This window comes from Bombyx mori, chromosome 22 (genome assembly GCF_030269925.1).
Source record: "Bombyx mori chromosome 22, ASM3026992v2".
Taxonomy (NCBI): Eukaryota; Metazoa; Arthropoda; class Insecta; order Lepidoptera; family Bombycidae; genus Bombyx; species Bombyx mori.
The window spans coordinates 1867771-1888660 of record NC_085128.1 but is presented as its reverse complement, the minus strand read 5'-3'; the positions used below and the strand labels follow the sequence as shown (position 1 = coordinate 1888660).

Genomic DNA, 20890 nt, shown 5'->3' with positions numbered 1-20890 from the left:
TGGGATAAGGTGGAGAAAAAGAAGAAGATTCATTTGTTCGTTGTTCATCTTTGTTATTATAGCTATTAATTGTATTAAAGGATAATTGATTTAAAAACATAGCTGTGAGTGCACTCAGTGGTGGTGAATTAATAAATAATCGCCAAGCAAAATCACTTGGCAAGAACGTTTTGGTAATGAAATGCATTTACAACACGCCTCGCTACAAGAACTAGGAGAGCTAGCTAGATAGGGAAATAAGTTGAATATTATATTACTATTACGGAAGTATAAAATAGAAGTAATGGTTATAACTTAGATAGACTAAACGCAGATAAAATTGGCACAAAAATCTGGGTATTGCTTATTACGGGATTTGATTTTTTCGAGTAATCTCGAAACGAACAGTTCTAATTAAAATGTTACGGAGTAATGTAATAAGTTGCCTTCCAAGAAAAAAATAGGCACAAGTTGAAGACAACCCTAAACCACAAACGTCTCACCAATCGATGGACTTTACTCGTAAATGCACTTAAAGCAAAGAGGAAAGCATTCGATCTATTTAATGTGTTCGTGGGAGGGGTCATTTCAAACTACCCGCGCCTCAAATGTATACTTGGTTTGTATATGTATGAGTCACATTTGATTAGTCTATTTGCATGAAAATAAATGGGGAGGGGTCTTGCAAAAAATCCGATGACTCGCATCGTTTGAAGTGGTCAGTAATTTCTGTACCTCATCAAATGGTTTGGAATTATGAATGTCTTGCTTAATTTTCGTATTGCACAATCAGTAAAATAATCTATAATATTTGTTCAGGACAGTTGTAAATTTAAACAATTTGAAACATAACTTATAATTACTGCTACATTTACAGCTTTTCAATAACTTTCAATTCGTGGTAGGACCTCTTATGAGTCTGCTCGGGTAGGTACCACCGCCCTGCTTATTTCTGCCGTGGAACAGTAATGCATTTCGGTTTGGAGTGTTGGGTAGCCGCTGTAACTACACTGAGACCTTAGAACTCATATCTCAATGTGGGTGGCGGCATTTATGTTGTAGATGTCTATGGACTCCGGTAACCACTTAACACCAGGTGGGCTGTGACCTCGTCGACCCATCTAAGCAATAAAATATAAAATAAAATAAATTACAAATTTATACATTATTTATATATTTCAGATATTTTGTTAAAAACCCAAAAATATTATGGGTTCGCATAATCCACTGGACACTCGTTCAGAATGTATACAATACTTCAACAAGGTGCAAAACTATTGGATTCTACAAAAACCCCTATTCTCACACTAGTTAGTGTGGAACACCTACAAAAACTCGTAAGCTAACTCGATACATTCAAAAAGCTTTCGAGTACCAGTCAAGAGGTTCCCAAACAAGATAATCCCTTTGTTATTCGAGTTATAATGGCGTCTCAGGGGAGTCTTTTGCTATTATTTTCTGTTTCATTCGCGCTGGCAGCTGCGAGGTGTGTTCGAGTGTCGGTTTCCGATTTCCACGTTAATGGATATACGGTTTTTGCATTAGCGAATACTGTCTCGGGATTTTAGTGGCATTAGCTTTATTAAATTTTGATTTTGCTTATGGTGATTTCATGGTATTGTGTAAGGCATTATGACTGCATAGGTATTTGAAGCAGTTAGTTATTTCTTAAATATATAGCCCCCCCGTTTGTCCTTGAATTTAAAAGGGGGAATCCCAGTTTTTATCTTTCAAAATATAGTCGATCGTACCGTCTGTACTTTTTATTAGTTCATCTCACCTAAGTGTGCATTTATAGTGCATTCCCAATGATTATTTTTATACCACTAGATTCGGGAATGAGATAATCTACACGGTTTTCTTAAGCAACGCACAGTTCTGAAAACTCTTCAAACTTACAATGACTCTTTAGCAGCTGCTTTATTATTAACTATTATTATAATCTTATGAATCTTTATTAAATTAATTGGTATAAGATAATTATTATACATTGCTTCATTTTATATCTCCTCTATGTTTGTCGATAGATTTTAATCACGTCATAATGCTATCATCACTTCGCACCGGCGAGCCACTTAATTCTTACTTTTCATCGGCGAACACTAATTTTCACACGTTCAAACATCGACCTAGATTCGTTGTTAACGCAACCTCTTTGTGGTATACGTTTAGTGTTGTATTTATACCTGTACCCTGCAATACAGCTATCTTTATCTCTCACTCTAACAGTAATTCACATTAGTTTAGGCGGGAGAGCAAACAGAGTGATATTGAAGGATTATCTATGGTCGTGAAGCTTTGCGGCCTCACCGTGTGAGCTAACACTTTCTTGTCTTCGTGTATACAGATTTTGGCTTTGCTGTTAATGGGTTTGTCATGCTCGTGAGTTGTAATGTCTTACATTTGATGGATTGTTGTTTATTTTAATTACAATGCTTATTTGTTAAAAGCGTGTAAGGTAGATAAAGTTATATGAATTTCTGTTTTAAATTCTACTTCTACTTAAGTCTACTTTTCATTGTAAATTTTGTGTGTTTTGTACAATCTATTGTCTAGAACTAATTGAGTTCTATGATAAAGTAATGTAAAAATAAGTACTTTGATCATTACATTTGTTTAAAAATTATACAACATGAACACTGCGACAAACTTTTCTATAATATTATATAGAGCTAAAAATTAATTCTATACAAACTTTAAAATGTGATTGCATTTTCAGGTTTAGGTAGTGAGTGGTCAGTCGTTGAACCGCGTTTAAGCGTGACAGCTTTTTGCCTCTTTTTTTCCACCAAAGAGCTTTTTTCTCCGAAGAGAGTGTTTTTTGTCAGTGCGAGTACTTATCTGATTGGAGATTAGCTGTAAACTTTAAAGTTTTATTTTTACTTGCATTTTTTCGGCACCCTCTTAAGTTTGAGACAAGATAATGTTGAAAAATGTTCTCCCGAGAAAATTTTAACTTTTCTAAATTACGGGGAACGTTAATTACCTACTGAGATATGGAAGTTGGGAGTCTTTTTAATTAGGTGCGTAATGGCTTGACCTATATTTGTAATTGTGTCACGTTTGTTAATGTACTTATTCCGTTTAGTATTTAACATGTCGTTAATTATTTCAATACTATTTTCAAGTTTATTTTAAGTTGCAGTTAAGAACTAACAAATTAAAACTTCTTGTTTCTTTGTTCTTTTCCAATAAACAATTCTCTACTTTACCCACACATACGCATGAATGACGAAATGATGAATGACGATATGAGAGAGAGAGGAGTGATTGTTGAGATGACGGCTGATAGAAGAGAATGAAAGAGAAAAATTAGCTGTGCCAACCCCACCTAGTGGGATAAGGTGGAGAAAAAGAAGACTCACACTCACGCATACAAATTTGTTTTTGAGTTTGTGGGACTAAAACTTTTAGAATGATAAAATAATATGATATGAAGTTCATAAATACGGCAACTATAAGAAATTCGCAACATCAAAAATTGTAAAATGAAGATTTTAAGCGTAAAATCATTCCTTTGAAACTTTATTCAAAATTTCACCGATTCTTATTATCAATATTTGGATCAATTCAAGTTTAAATCAATTTAAAACTTGCATTTGGTACTTTCTACATAGGATTCTAAATTATGAATTAAGGTACTTGTAGAGAATTAATTAACCAAAAACATTCGAACGCATTCAATATTGATACTCAACCGTTGAAGAATTCTTAAGCAACATTTTTTTATTGCTTAGATGGGTGAACGAGCTTACAGGCCAGACAGAGGCTGAGAGCTCGTTAAAAAAGTAGGCAGCGGCTTGGCTCTGCCTCTGGCATTGCTGACGTCCATAGGCGACGGTTACTACTCACTATCAGGTGGGTCGTGTGCTCGTCTGCCTATAAGGCAATAAAATAAAACCTGGTTTTAAGTGGTTACTGGAGTCCATAGACATCTACAACGTAAATGCACCACCCACGTCTAGATATAAGTTCTGAGGTCTCATTTATGGTTACAACGGCTGCCCCATCCTTCAAACCGAAACGCATTACTGCAGAAATAGGCGGGGCGGTACCTACCCGTGCGGGCTCACAAGAAGTCCTACCATCAGTAAATTAGAGCTTAACCTCAAAGCCGCTTAAAAGTAATCACCGAAGAACCTTTATAAATGTGTCAAGAACTCACCGTGTTTACCATCAGCTGTGACTGCGACCACCCATAGCACGAGGAGCGCAACCCCTCCCGCCATTACTTCACATATATACACGCATCACCTAAAACAATACACAATGTTTGAGTATTCGAAAGCTGACCAATATTTGAATTGTTGAGGTAAGATTTGTCTTGGTGTTAACTCGAGGTACAGCGTTGAACTTTTAATACAAATTTGTATTTCTTTTGTTTAATTATTCGGACCCAGTAAATGTTTTGCTGTGGTTAGAGCGATTGGGGTCTTTGAACGATGATCGTACTACAGAAACATTTCGTGAATTTATTTAACACTAGAGGTCCCGCAGTAGTCGAAATTCGACTATAATTAATTGGAATTGTAAGTTTGTACACTATTATGATTGTATTTTATACTTCTATAATCACAAATTTCGCCAAGACTACACAATAAAAAATAATAACAAAGACAAACAATATTTAATCTATTCTCAATTTGAACACAGACGTCAAGAAAAAAAGTTTGACAATAAATAGTATGCATGTGTGTGTGTGCGTCAAATACATGGTATGTAGTGTGTGTAATGTTTTCTTTATTGATTTAATGTATCTTTTATGCATTATTTTAAAAAAATATTAGAATTGTGCACTTCTTCTCTATATTAGACAAGAAGAGAGAGAGACTTCTAGAGAGAAGTGTGGAAAATTTCACACTCCTCCGTCCTCGCAATTTTCGTAAAAAGGGATACAAAGTTTTTGCTTCACGTATTAATATATAGATTTTGAGACTTTTGAGAGAATTTTCGTTAAGTTGACTATAATGTTTGGTGATGTTTGTGCTAACAATTCTTTGTTTATTTCAATCAAACGACCACTTTGCCAGACGCAAAATAGCGGGCATATGTTTAGTTTTGTTTTTTTAATATGCACTTTATTCTTTAATTTATTAAAGCCCTCAATTGGATATATCTACAAAACATACCGCAATGAAGGCCATATTTTTATTATAATTATAAATTTAAGCTTTTGATTTTGGATAGACAATAACTTGAAAAAAATATATATCTTTAAATAATTTACGAAGCCCATGATGAATACATACAAAAAATGCCAAGAAACTATAAATTTCGTCACGCTCAAATATAACCTATCATTATGAATGTAAAATTCAGTCGGTCGTTATTCAACAGTTCATAGTTTTGTATCCCAACCGCAGCGTGACTAATTGGATAGTTTTGGTACGTTTTGAGGGAAAAAAAATAAATGGTACCACAGAATAGTGTCAGGATGCCGACGCTTAGGAAATCACGCCCAGCGTTTTTATTAATGTGAGGTTCAATATTGCACTTCAAGCATTTTCAAAGAATGATAGTCATATTTGGAGGACAAAAATTTTTCGTGAAACAGTTGTCTATACTAATACTAATATTATAAAGAGAAAAGATTTGTTTGTTTGTTTGTATTGAATAGGCTCCGAAACTACTGAACCGATTAGAAAAATTCTTTCACTGTTTGGAAGCTACACTATTCCTGAGTGACATAGGTATAATCTTTTTTGAAAAAAAATTAGAGATCCTTATTAAAACTCCAATAATGTAACTCAAGGTGTAAAAAACATACCTAAAATATTCTTTACATCGCGTGCCCTGCAAAAATCACAATATGATAGAATAAAATAATGTAGTACGACTTTGTAGAACACATTATTATTTACAAAAAGTGCCACGACAGCATATGACTAACTATTATAGCTATGCCGCAATAAGTGTTCTTTTATTTAAAAAAATAAAACAAGTCAAATATCGTTGAAATTTTTGTTAAAGACCCGAGCGGAGCCGGAGCGGGCCGCTAGTTTGGAATGAAATGACTCACAATGCTTTATTTCAAATAATACAGTAAACAGAGACACTAGATAATATGATTGTGCAATGGAGACACTGCGTTAGAGTTTTCATTCCATAGTTTTGATAACTGCAGCATTTGTCAATTGTTTCAATGTTACGTTTATAAAGACCAGAGTACCAAAATAAGCAACCAAAAAATGTCTCATGTCCTTTTTGGATGCAACTTGGCTTACTTTTTTTGGACATTTCTGTGTAAGCCAACAATAAAAACCGCTTACACAATTGATAACAATTAAGATACAACACAGTAGCAGTTTAGTTCTGTAGCCCGTGGTAAGATTCAGATAAGACGTGTAAAGATTAGCAGATTACACGTAATGTTGTAACATTAAAATGATTCAATAAATATAATTAAAAATACTTTTACGGTTTAATCTCGCGTCTAGTTAATTGTAAATAAATAAATAAATAATTGGGAAAATATCAGGCAAGATCATCCGGTCCAATTTAGGATAGACAAATGTAATGGGTACTAGACACTGACAAATAAGCGTTTAAATATTATTACATGCATTTATCTATACTAATATTATAAAGAGGAAAGATTTGTTTGTTTGTTTGTATTGAAAAGGCTTCCAAACTACTGAACCGATTTGAAAAATTCTTTCACACTATTCCCGGGTGACATAGGCTATAATATTTTCTGAAAAAAATTTGGGATCCTTATTAAAACTCTAATAATGTAACCCAAAGTGTAAAAAATTTAACTAAAATATTCTTTACATCGCATGCCCTGCCAAAACTATTCATGTTAGAATAAAATAATGAACTACGACTTTGTAGAACACATTATTTACAAAAAGTGTCGCGACAGCTTATGTCTAACTATTATATGTAGTTGTAACACAATAAGTGTTATTTTATTTTAAAAAATAAAACAACGTCAAATATCGTTGAAATTTTTGTTAAAGACCCGAGCGGAGCCGGAGCGGGCCGCCAGTAGGTAATATACGCTCAGACAAAGATTAAACAAACTTGTTCATGACACGAATGTTCGCCCGATGTGGGAATCGAACCCACGACCTTAGGCGCAACAGTCAGGGGTCCTATCTACAGCACCACCGAGTTAGTCACAATTATGTTATTTTCATCGTTTCGAATGTTCTAGAAAGTCACCACGTAGTGCAGTCATCACGGATGACGAAGTAAAAGTAGTTTTAATTATGTCTGTGATTCGCAAAATCGAAAAATCGGATCGGAATACTACTTACTATTTGGTAAATCATTTGAAACTTGATAATTATTAAAGAAGCTCATGATATTTTAAATTGTTTGAATTCTGAGATTATTATACCACGAAAATTTTAAGTTCTCATTCACTATATTCAAATCTTGGATTTAAGCTGCGTCTATTTTATAAATTGGGAAATTTCTGAGACAAAAATATCCTTTGCAAATTAAACAGTTAAAAATTGTAAATAGTAAGAGAGAGTTGAGGATGAGCACTAACTTCATTAAATTTTAAGCTGTACCGGTCATACCACGATAGCTGTGGTGATTCCGTCCATTGGAATAACAAATCCTTAATTATATAACGGCTATTCGTTCAATGTTTTTGGACTCTGAAAACCACTTAACGCGTAGTGTAGTAGACTTAACAAACTGTACAGAACCACATGATAAACTTATTCTTGTATGAGTATCCTCGAATTGAAATGTCATTTCAAAATTGATGTATTTACGGAACCGATGGACTAATTAGAGAATTATCATCATCATCATCATCAGCCTTTATCTGCCCACAGCTGGACATAGGCCTTCCCCAATGCCTTCCACAGAATGCAGTCCTCCGCCTTCCGCATCCAACGACTTCCCGCCGTGCGCACTAACGCCCGGTTCCAATATCCAAAAAACGAATCGTTTTATATTACGATCCGTTACAATATCTACGAATCGTAGGACAAAATAGTTCCTATAAAAACGACTCGTTTTTAAAATTACTGACGACTTGCTACTAACGGATGGGAGGGCTAACATAACGGTTCGTACTGCGTTTTGTATGGAGACTGTTGTCTGTAGTGTTCCTATATTATTTTAGAAATGTCAGTGAGCTGTCAAAACTACCAGGCGTAGAGCATTTTTTAACCTACCGATTTTGTTCGGTTGTGCTTTGGAATTTTTGTGTTAGTGTTTTTTCTTTTAAAATGTCGAGTTCAGAAAGTGATAACGAAGTTTTAATGTTACTGAATTCAAGCGACGATTCAAGTGATGATACGCGAAGTCCTCCTCCTCCTTCAGTCGATCGCTCATTGCTGAGCATCGTGATGCGCCCGCCTGTGACCTTTTTATTTTATTATTTATTATAATATTTTTTATTATTTTTATTTATTTTTATTTTATTATTTTTATTATATTTTTATTATATATTATTATTTATTTAGATACGCGAAGTAATAGAGTGTATAAAACAAGAATCAATTATTATTCAGAGCTCGATAATCAGGAGTTTCAACTAAGATTTCGGCTCGACAAGCAGTCTGTGCAATTACTGTTAGGTGAAATTTATCCTTTTTTAAAGGTAAAAGGAACCAGATTCGTATTTTTAATGCCAGCTGTTAATTGGTATTTTATGAAGTAGTTAAGTATTTCACACGTGATTACATGAAAATAGTATTTACTAGTTTATTTTAATTCTAGGAATCATGGAATATCTCCCTTACATTACAATTTATCAGTTTGTAATGAAATAAACGAACAACAAAGTACGACGCTAACACAATTTTTTTGGTATTTTGGCGCGGTCCGGCTCCGGCCGACATCTGGCGTTTCCTTTGTCTCTTCATGGCGTTTTGTTCACTTTACAGTTAAAACTAACTGTAACTGTTTTTAAATTGTGAATGTTCAAATAAAATTGCATATGTGATGAATTACAATTAATTTATATTATTTTAAAATATTTATGTAAAAATACTAATAAAAACTTATGTATTTTGAAAAGAGTTTTATTTCTAAAGGATCTTTGTGACACAATCATTTGCATTAACGAAACGCAGAGGGATTCGTTAGTAAGCAGCGCGCCGACGGATGCTCGTAGGTAACGCGGCAAGTAAAATAGTTGTGGAACGCTAATATACGCCTACGTATTGGTAGCATGATTACGATTAGTTGTTATTATACAATGACGATTCGTTATTTTTTGGAACCGGGCATAAGTCATTAAGTTAGAAAATGTATTTGTTTAATTCATTATTAACATGTAATGTACTATTATAATAGTGAAATCGCACTATTTAATTGATAAATAGTTGGTCAAATGCCGATTCATGTAAAATTATTTAGCCTGAATATTAAATTTTCTAAGTTAAGGGATGTGTAAAATTTATCGATAGAGCCTAATTAAAATCTTTAAATTTTCACAATAATCGTTTAAATTCAAATTTCTGAATATTAAGTCGTTGAGTCGTAAATTTTTATATACCTAGTGTACTCTCAACAAGCTACGCGACAATGGCGGTGTTCATATCCCGCAGGCAGATACCGATAGGAAAACAAGTATGTACATAATAGCTGTTTACGAGCGACCGATACAGGAAAAACAAGGTATGTTAAAATTAAGTAATTGCTGGTAGTAGCGCATTTTGCACGTTTACTTGAGTATGCACAATTTCCTGCCTATTTCCGCCGCGAAACACTTCTGGTTTGTAGGCTGGGACAGATCTCATACAACATCATATTTAAATCCCATCGACACAGCCCACTGACATAAACTTATGTTCGATTTGTATTTTAAAATATCCTGTCAATGAGATTAAGCTTTTAAATTCATATTTTATATTCATCTCTCAACTCCTTGCCAGCAGCTGATGATTTCCTCCGCTCTTACCCAATACCTGAACATCTTGATTTCCGAATGGATATGGATAATATTGTCTTCTTAAAGACAACGATGCTTACTATCATCTATACTATGATAAATGCCCACTGAGTTTCTCGCTGGATCTTCTCAGTGGGTCCCGTTTCCGATCCGGTGGTAGATTCTGCGTAGAATTATTCTTGCTAGGGCTAGTGTTAGCAAATTCTTTTAAGTTGAGCCCGTGAGCTCACATACCCGTCCGCGTGAAGCCGGTATAGCTTCACAGGATACCATCGAATAGGTAGGAGAGATATATACCTCTATATATAGAAGTCCAAGTGATCGGCGGTTTTCATGTATTCAGATATATGAGTTCCAATAATCTCTCAACCCTAGATTGGCCGTGAGCTGGTTCACCTATCAAATGCAATTTCACATTAATATTGAAATATCGATATTAATGATCGGACATCTTTAATCGTTACATCGACGAACACAATACATAAATTAAGAGTCGCAAATATAAACTTAGTTTACTGGCAGTAGGACGTCTTGTGAGTCTGCACGGGTAGGTGTCACCGCCCTGCCTATTACTGCCGTGAAGCAGTAATGTGTTTTGGTTTGCAGGGTGGGGCAGCCGTTGTACGGTAAAAATTGAGACCTTGGAACTCATGTCTCAAGGTGGGTGGCGGCATTTTGTAGATGTCTATGGACTTCAGTGACCACTTAACACCAGGTGGGTCATGAGCTCGCCCACCCACCTAAGCAATAAAAAAATTAAAAAGTCGTATGACAGTATTCCTTGTGAAGCTCAACATACGGAAGTGCTTGGCAGTAAAGCTCGTTACACACATGCTATAGATCTTAATAGATAATTTTGTAGCGGTTTATCGGTGTATCGTAATATCAATGTCCAGTGTGCTTTGTGCGAGTTTTATAACGTTCTCGATAGCGTAAAAGTTAATTCAAATTTGTATACGGTTGGAACGTTTGCCTACGTTTGCCGCTAGGGGCGCTGTTCTAACTGCATAGTAGTTTGACTTAACTTTGTCGCTATCGAGAGCGTTAAGTAACTCGCACTAAGCAAACAGGTCTGTTTAGTAGTTTCAAAGTGCTCGTGGTTCGTGTTTGCTTCAGTCACTTTCTTTTCAGATTGTCAATGTCAATGATAATAATACCCTTTCTGTTTCTGCTCGGTCGTTGTTTCCCATTTAACAATAAATAGAACGTATGCTCTTCATTAAAATCTATCAAAATATTATTAATAAATTACTAAACAAATACAGTGGCCCATAAAAGCGGTATTTTTTTTTATATTTTCAAGTATCAAATTTATGAAGCGCGTAAACAAAATCGCATTTATACGGAAAGCCTTATTTGGCCCGGTTAAGCTCGGCAATTTGTTTCGTCACCGATAACTGTTATCGCTACAGTAAACATCGGGCGAAAGCCGTCGCGTGTTTACCATACGATTCGTGTTTCATTAACAAGTAAACAATGTTAACATTTTTGATTGAATTTTACTTTTAATGACTATAGGAGGTATAGTGAAGGGTAGGTTTAGGTAGGTAGTAGGTATCAACTAATTCGCATATTTCTGCGATTAATTATTAGATATTTAGTGTCTCGAAGAGGATGTTGGACCTTACGGGGTGTTTGTTTATTGCTGTGTTTTTTTATTGCTTAAATGGGTGCCGGCCATCAAACCGTTGGTCGGATCAGATAGCTGCGCTCACTGGACTCTCTGTTACGAACGCCCTGAGAGAAACCGAAAACCGAAGCAAATAGAAGCTGAGGGTACAAAGAGCCACGAAGGGCTTTCAAGGACACGACCTTCAGCAATTAAGTATTCGACTAAGAAGAAGAAGAAGAAATGGGTGGACGAGTTTACAGCCCATCGGGTGTTCAGTGGTTACTGGAGCCCATAGACATCTACAACGTAAATGCACCACCCACCTCGAGATATAAGTTCTAAGGTCTAAGTATAGTTACAAAGGCTGCCCCACCCTTCAAACCGAAACGCATTACTGCTTCACGGCAGAAGTAGGCAATAAAAAAAAAAGGGTGGTGGTACCAACCCGTGCGAGCTCACAAGAGGTCCTACCACCAATAATTACGCAATTTATAATTTTTGCGGGTTTGATTTTTATTTCAGGATGTTATTCCTTCATCGTGGAAGTCAATCGTGAACATTTGTTAAGTACGTATTTCATAAAAAAAAATTGGTACCCGCCTGCAGGATTCGAGCACCGGTGCATCGCTAGATACAAATGCACCGAACGTCTTATCCTTTAGGTCACGACGACATCAAGCACTTATGTGCTCTAATAGTTTCTAAATACCAAATACATAAGAATTTATTTTAACCTAAGATCTTTAATTAAAGAAAGTCGAATTCTTAAGTGTAAAATGAATATTCTACCTAATTTTGAATAAAACTACTTTTTTTTTTGCCCTGGTAGACAGACGAGCATACGGCCCACCTGATGGTGAGTGATTACCGTCGCCTATAGACTTCAGCATTGCAATAAGATATCATTATTTATATTTTAGAGATTTGATTTTAAAAACCGTGAAAATTGTTCGTCACCATTATATTAATCGTTCATGCTTATAAGCTGCGTGTATTTAATTAAGATATAAATCTCATTTTAATCATCTATCAAATCCAAGCAAAGCCGGAAAGAGTTTTGTTGCAGCAAAAAACAATAAAATACAATAACAAATGATATTAATTAACAGGATTTATTTGTGAGATCAATCAATTTATATTGTTGAATAAAAAAAAACCTTTTTGTAATATGAGCTTAATAACATTTCGTAATCTAATAGGGCTGCTAACATCGATTAATATAAAAATATAATCAATGCTATTTTCACACTAAACAAATTCAGACTTCGCCCAAATGCCTTAAGGTATTATTGTTGTTATTTCCAAAGGCATGTTTTTTTTTATTGCCCTTGTAGGCAGACGGGCTGACGGCCCACCTGATGGTAAGTGGTTACCGTCGCCCATGGACTTCAGCAATGCCAGGGGTAGATCTAAGCCGCCGCTTACAAACAAAGACTGCGGTAACCCATTCGCATCAGGCGGCCAGTGAACATCAATCTATTGCGTAAAAAAGTACGAAATCAGAAGGGCTCGATTGAAACGATCCGGCAGCCCTATCGCGGACTCCAATAAAAAGTTACACTCCGACATACAGCCTTCGGATAACTTAGTTACTTAATAACATTAATTGTTAGTACAATAGTCCCTTACAAACTTGGCCAAGGTACTTTGTATAAGTAAGTGAGCGTTCTTTTAGTGAATTCTTAATGTGGACTTTGAGTGTATCTACACGAGCGAGATGAAGCGAGATGAAGGTTTAGTCTAAGATATTTCGTGATCTTAGTAAAATATCCTACTATTTTTTCACAAGAAACTTATAATAGAGGTACGTGTGCCACTTCTAAAAATTTTTGAGCGTAGAACTCAGAAATTTCCAGAAATGTCTGAGTTTCATGCGTGTCTTCTTCTAGTTTTCTCCATTATAGTGAGTCGAGTCGACACGGGCTCTGGGCCCCGCCCTCAGACTCCCGTTGCGCCCCCAGCCCGTGCCACTCCGTCGCCGCGTCCGGTGGCACAAAATAAAACCCAGACCCCTCCCCCGGTTATCCTTCAGGAGAAGGCAGCTTGGGATCGAGTTTGCCTGGCCCTTAAGGCCAAAAATATAAATTTCACGAATGCCCGTAACCTCGCGAACGGCATTCAAATTAAGGTTCAAACACCCGACGACCATAGGGCCCTCTCTTCTTACCTCCGTAAGGAGCGTATAAGTTTCCATACGTATACGCTCCAGGAGGAGCGCGAACTCCGCGTTGTAATACGCGGAATCCCTAAAGAGTTAGATGTAGAGCTCGTAAAAGCCGACCTGTTAGAACAAGGCCTACCAGTGAATTCTGTGCACCGTATGCACACCGGTCGCGGTAGGGAGCCATATAATATGGTTCTAGTCGCTCTCCAGCCTACCCCCGAGGGTAAGAAAATCTTTAACACACAGACCGTCTGTAGGCTCTCTGGTATCGCTGTCGAAGCCCCCCATAAAAAAGGCACTCCTAGCCAGTGCCATAACTGTCAATTGTACGGGCACTCTTCCCGTAACTGTCACGCGCGCCCCCGATGTGTTAAGTGTTTGGGCGATCACGCCACGGCCCTCTGCGCTCGCGACCAAAAAACCGCGACGGAACCGCCTAGCTGCGTCCTGTGTCGAACACAGGGTCACCCCGCGAATTACCGTGGTTGCCCCCGAGCCCCTAAAATAAATCGCCGCGTCGCCCGCCAAAACCGCCTCCGAGCTTCCGGCCCAGACATCAAAGCCTCGGCACCCTCTGCGTCGCAGGCTAAGCCAGCGTTCGTTCCGGCGGCGGTGCCCAGTGTCTCGGCCTGGGCAAAACCGCTGCCGTACACGAACACGGCTACAACTCCCTCCTCCACGATTCGTCCCGCCCCCGCGACTCGTCCCTCTCCCGCGACTTGCCCTCCGACCGCGTCCGACAATCTCGCTTTAGCGATCGACTTCTTTCAGTCGATCAACTTTGAGCGCGTTAACGCTTTGGGCGACGCCATTCGCGCTGCCTCCACTGCACAACATTTTATCGCCGTTGTGCAGGAATACGCCGACGTATACGCGTCATTAAATACGTACGTCCTCCCCTCACTCCGCCGGTAATCAATGGCGTATATAAGTAGAATAAAGCCCCTATCCGTAACGATAGGATTTTTTAACGCTTACGGTCTCGCAAATCAACGTGATCAGGTTTCTGACTTTTTGCGTGACCACCAAATTGATATCTTTTTAGTGCAGGAGACCCTACTTAAGCCCGCGCGCCGTGACCCTAAAATCGCGAACTATAACATGGTCAGGAACGACAGGCTCTCTGCCCGTGGTGGTGGTACCGTCATTTACTATAGAAGAGCCCTGCATTGCGTCCCACTCGATCCTCCCGCGCTCGCTAATATCGAAGCATCAGTGTGCCGAATCTCACTGACGGGACACGCGCCGATCGTTATCGCGTCCGTTTATCTTCCACCGGATAAGATCGTTCTAAGCAGTGATATCGAGGCGCTGCTCGGTATGGGGAGCTCTGTCATTCTGGCGGGCGACCTAAATTGTAAACACATCAGGTGGAACTCACACACCACAACCCCGAATGGCAGGCGGCTTGACGCGTTAGTCGATGATCTCGCCTTCGATATCGTCGCTCCGCTAACCCCGACTCACTACCCGCTAAATATCGCGCATCGCCCGGATATACTCGACATAGCGTTATTAAAAAACGTAATTCTGCGCTTACACTCGATCGAAGTAGTTTCAGAGTTAGATTCAGACCACCGTCCCGTCGTTATGAAGCTCGGTCGCGCTCCCGATTCCGTTCCCGTCACGAGGACTGTGGTGGATTGGCACACGCTGGGCATCAGCCTGGCTGAATCTGATCCACCATCGCTTCCGTTTAGTCCGGACTCTATCCCGTCTCCTCAGGATACCGCTGAAGCCATAGACATCGTAACGTCACACATCACCTCGACATTAGATAGGTCATCGAAGCAAGTTGTAGCGGAGGACTTCCTTCACCGCTTCAAATTGCCCGACGATATTAGGGAACTCCTTAGAGCTAAGAACGCCTCGATCCGTGCGTACGATAGGTATCCTACCGCGGAAAATCGTATTCGAATGCGTGCCCTACAACGCGACGTAAAGTCTCGCATCACCGAAGTCCGAGATGCCAGATGGTCTGATTTCTTAGAAGGACTCGCGCCCTCTCAAAGGTCTTACTACCGCTTAGCTCGTACTCTCAAATCGGATACGGTAGTAACTATGCCCCCCCTCGTAGGCCCCTCAGGCCGACTCGCGGCGTTCGATGATGACGAAAAAGCAGAGCTGCTGGCCGATACATTGCAAACCCAGTGTACGCCCAGCACTCAATCCGTGGACCCTGTTCATGTAGAATTAGTAGACAGTGAGGTAGAACGCAGAGCCTCCTTGTCACCCTCTGATGCGTTACCACCCGTCACCCCGATGGAAGTTAAAGACTTGATCAAAGACCTACGTCCTCGCAAGGCTCCCGGTTCCGACGGTATATCCAACCGCGTTATTAAACTTCTACCCGTCCAACTCATCGTGATGTTGGCATCTATTTTCAATGCCGCTATGGCGAACTGTATCTTTCCCGCGGTGTGGAAAGAAGCGGACGTTATCGGCATACATAAACCCGGTAAACCAAAAAATCATCCGACGAGCTACCGCCCGATTAGCCTCCTCATGTCTCTAGGCAAACTGTATGAGCGTCTGCTCTACAAACGCCTCAGAGACTTCGTCTCATCCAAGGGCATTCTTATCGATGAACAATTCGGATTCCGTACAAATCACTCATGCGTTCAACAGGTGCACCGCCTCACGGAGCACATTCTTGTGGGGCTTAATCGACCAAAACCGTTATACACGGGAGCTCTCTTCTTCGACGTCGCAAAAGCGTTCGACAAAGTCTGGCACAATGGTTTGATTTTCAAACTATTCAACATGGGCGTGCCGGATAGTCTCGTGCTCATCATACGGGACTTCTTGTCGAACCGCTCTTTTCGATATCGAGTCGAGGGAACCCGCTCCTCCCCACGACCTCTCACAGCTGGAGTCCCGCAAGGCTCTGTCCTCTCACCCCTCCTATTTAGCTTATTCGTCAACGATATTCCCCGGTCGCCGCCGACCTATTTAGCTTTATTCGCCGACGACACGACTGTTTACTATTCTAGTAGAAATAAGTCCCTAATCGCGAAGAAGCTTCAGAGCGCAGCCCTAGCCCTAGGACAGTGGTTCCGAAAATGGCGCATAGACATCAACCCAGCGAAAAGTACTGCGGTGCTATTTCAGAGGGGAAGCTCCACACGGATTTCCTCCCGTATTAGGAGGAGGAATCTCACACCCCCGATTACTCTCTTTAGACAACCCATACCCTGGGCCAGGAAGGTCAAGTACCTGGGCGTTACCCTGGATGCATCGATGACATTCCGCCCGCATATAAAATCAGTCCGTGACCGTGCCGCGTTTATTCTCGGTAGACTCTACCCCATGATCTGTAAGCGGAGTAAAATGTCCCTTCGGAACAAGGTGACACTTTACAAAACTTGCATAAGGCCCGTCATGACTTACGCGAGTGTGGTGTTCGCTCACGCGGCCCGCACACACATAGACACCCTCCAATCCCTACAATCCCGCTTTTGCAGGTTAGCTGTCGGGGCTCCGTGGTTCGTGAGGAACGTTGACCTACACGACGACCTGGGCCTCGAATCAATTCGGAAATACATGAAGTCAGCGTCGGAACGATACTTCGATAAGGCTATGCGTCATGATAATCGCCTTATCGTTGCCGCCGCTGACTACTCCCCGAATCCTGATCATGCAGGAGCCAGTCACCGTCGACGCCCTAGACACGTCCTTACGGATCCATCAGATCCAATAACCTTTGCATTAGATGCCTTCAGCTCTAATACTAGGGGCAGGCTTAGGGACCCCGGTAACCGTACTCGTCGAACTCGACAAAGAGGTCGACGTGCAACCTAACCCATGCATCAGCCCGCTGAGTTTCTCGCCGGATCTTCTCAGCGGGTCGCGATTCCGATCCGGTAGTAGATTCATTCGCGAAACAATTGCTCTTGAGTTGTTAGGTCTCCTTCGGAGGCGCTCGGGCAGTTGTTAGCAAATCCCACCCCTCTTGGCTGAGCCTTTGCTCGCCCACCTGTCCTGGTGAAACTGGAAAGGCCTTCGGGCCACCAGTAAACTTTCAATCATAAAAAAAAAAAAAAAAAAAAAAAACGGGCTCTGGGCGCCGTTTTTTTGTCTAGTTTTATCTGCGTCTCGATTTACGTAAATGAGTTTTTGACCTAATCTCAATCCGATACAATTTACAATCGACTGATCCTGAGACCGTCTGCCGTGTAAATAAATTGAATTATTAGCCATGATTAAAACTAGAATAACGCTTTCGTGTCGTGTGTTTGTTTTAGTAATTTCCTAAAGTTTTATAGCTAAATTTTTCATTGTTTTTATACCTATGCTGATAGCCTTGAGAGGGTATTTCAGTTTCTCCTTGACGTGTAAGCTGAGCTCACGGGGCTCAAACCGGAGTGTTGGTAGCACTGGCCCTAGTAAGAGCAGTGCTTCGCAGAACCTACCACCGGATCGAAAACGCGACCCACTGAGAAGATCCAGCGAGAAATTCAGAGGGCATTTTTCATAGTAAGCATCGTTGTCTTTAAAAAGACAATATTATCTATGGATCGGGATATCGAGATGTTCAGATATTGCTAAGAGCCGCGGAAATCATCAGCTGCTGACAAGGAGTTGAAAGATGAATGTAAATATGAATTTAAAAGCTCAATCTCATTGAAAGGATATTTTAAAATTCAAATCGAACTTAAGTTTAGGACAGTAATGAAAGTAACAGCTTCTTACAAGTAGACATTGAATAAAAGTAAGAAAGTGAAATAAGAAGAATATACTCCTGGTATCTATCACGCGTTAGCACTGTTAATGACATGGTCATTTATACCAATGCTTAGTCTTCCAAAAAAATAGCCCAATACCATCTACAGCTATTATCATAAAAGTACATCCGAGCTTTTTAAAGTTCCTCAATTAAGTATATCTGGGCGGCCATCTTGCTTTCGTCTCTCCAATCTGTGACATCTCAAACGTGACAGTGTATTGTAATGGGAATCGACATTAACCTATTTATGTGCCCGCTTCTTATCTGATGGAGCCTATGTCGGACGAAATGGTTTAATCTTGGGTGAAACTGTGACTCTAGTTTATTCAAATGCTTTTTTGAAAGATGTTCATTGTAAGATATTTACTTGATAGTGATTATGGTTAGATTTTTGTTGTTGTTAAGTGATAGACCACCTAGATTTAAATAGTAATGAGAACCCATACATTTTACATTTTTTTTATTGCTTAGATGAGTGGACGAGCTCACAGCCCCCCTGGTGTTAATGGAGCCCATAGACATTTACAACGTAAATGCGCCACCCATCTTGAGATATAAGTTCTTAGGTCTCAAGTATAGTTACAACAGCTGCCTCACCTTTGAAACCGAAACGCATTACTGCTTCACGGCAGAAATAGGCAGGATGGTGGTACCTACCCGTGCGGACTCACAAGAGGTCCTACCACCAGTAAAAACCTACCTAGATTTAAGTAGTAACCGGAATACATACATTTTACATTGTTAGTATTTATCATCCCCCCTAAACGTTAAGTCGAAGTCTGAATTGTGTCGAATAGCGGCTATCACACATTTTAAATCATGAACTTATTGGGACAAAAATAGGTAAGATACATAGGTCCACCAACTACTATTTCAAAGTTGGACTAAAATTTTTATTAGTTCTAAATTTGCTGCCGTTGGTTATTAACCCCAGACGGCGGCTTGCCAGACACCATCGCGAAACAGTAAGGCCTTCTTTCTGGCTAAAGAGTTTGACAGCGAATAGTGGCCCTAAAATAGTAATATCAATGGGCTCCGGTAGCCACTTAACATCAGCTGAGCCGCGAGTTCCATCACCCGCAACACAAAAAAACGAAAACCCATTTACATCGTAATGCAATCGAAACTACCCAATTGGATTTAGGAGAACGGCAATTCTACTACGAAAACTCGAAGCGATTGCGTTTGGGCACAAAATCGAGAAGTGTGTGCCGAACACATGAATACGTAACGTGCTATTACCAGTACTTTTTTTTCTTACCTAAGCTGATAGCCTTGGGCTAGCGTAACCTTAACTAGTAGGTGAGCTCACGGGGTTCAAACCTGATGACGTTGCTAGCATGAACCCTAGCAAGAGCTGTGCTTCGCAGAATCTACCACCGGATCGGAAACGCGACCCACTGAGACGATCTGGCGAGAAACTCCGTGGGCTGTGTCTGTGGGTTAATTTACTCGTCGAGCCCTTCGTCGCCAGCGACGGGTTCGACGAGAACGATGACCGGGACCAGTACAATTAAATACTATATACCAATTAAATACTAATATCAACCAGCTATGAGACTCTAAAATACGCTTAAAAGTTTCGTAAGGCAAATTTAAATTCAATTAACCCGTGTGTTATATTTGACGGCTGTTAGTAATTGACTTGGTTACGAGTATTACCATGAGTTACATTTAAGTCGCTTGCTCTTTTACCGGCGCAAGCAATTCACAATTCAAAGACTTGGCATACAATTCGGACAGTCAAGCTAAACTAAAATTAGTAAGGTAGTAAAATTATATGCTAATATAAATTTAAGAAACGTTTGATCATATCATTCGTAGCACAAATAAATATAAAGGTTGTAAGTCTGTACGGATAGGAACCATCATCTTATTTTAACGCTGAATCAGTTGTAGGTTCCGATTTGAAGGATTGAACGCGCGATATAAGACATAATTGAACCTTGTTTCAAGTTTTTGTCATTTCCATAGGCATACTTACTGGTGGTAGGACTTCTTGTGAGTCCGCGCGGATGGGTACCACCGCGTTTCGGTTTGAAGGGTGGGGCAGCCGTTGTAACTTTACTTGAGACCTTAGAACTTATATCTCAAGATGGGTGGCGCATCTACGTTGTGGATGTCTATGGGCTCCAGTAACCACTTAACACCGGATGGACTGTGAGCTCGTCCACCCCTCTAAGCAATAAAAAAAATACCTATAAGCTCCCGTGATAGCTACTTTAACTACCGATCTCCTTTGGAGCAGAGCACCCTACGTTAATCCACATTTCTTTTCCTGATGTATATTGTGCTGTTCGGCTCAGGATAGAACTCTCCTCTACGGTCCAAGACCAAGTTTGAGAAAGACGAATCCTAAGATACTGAGAATGATCTTATATCTAAGAGATCTAAAACACTTAAACATACATTGAAAACAAAAGAAGGCAAAGTTGGGCAATCCAGACCCCTTAATAACAAAAACTGAAATAATTACTTCAGTGCGCCACGTATAGGGCTCTGGTGACTTACATGGCAGTCGATGTGTTAAAACCTTTTCAATCT

At 39.7% G+C, this 20890-nt stretch overlaps 1 protein-coding gene across 4 annotated transcripts in view; it reads right to left on the bottom strand.

The window, feature by feature from the left end:
* The window catches only part of LOC101743390 (netrin receptor UNC5C), a 183008-nt gene that overhangs the window by 63136 nt on the left and 98982 nt on the right, over window positions 1–20890 (bottom strand). For all 4 annotated transcript variants that reach the window (XM_062674848.1, XM_021347035.3, XM_012689193.4 and 1 more), the window contains exon 2: window positions 4145–4233. In XM_062674848.1, the coding sequence (XP_062530832.1) occupies window positions 4145–4208 (64 nt within the window). In that variant the 5' untranslated portion in view covers window positions 4209–4233. The remainder of the gene's footprint in view (window positions 1–4144; window positions 4234–20890) is intronic.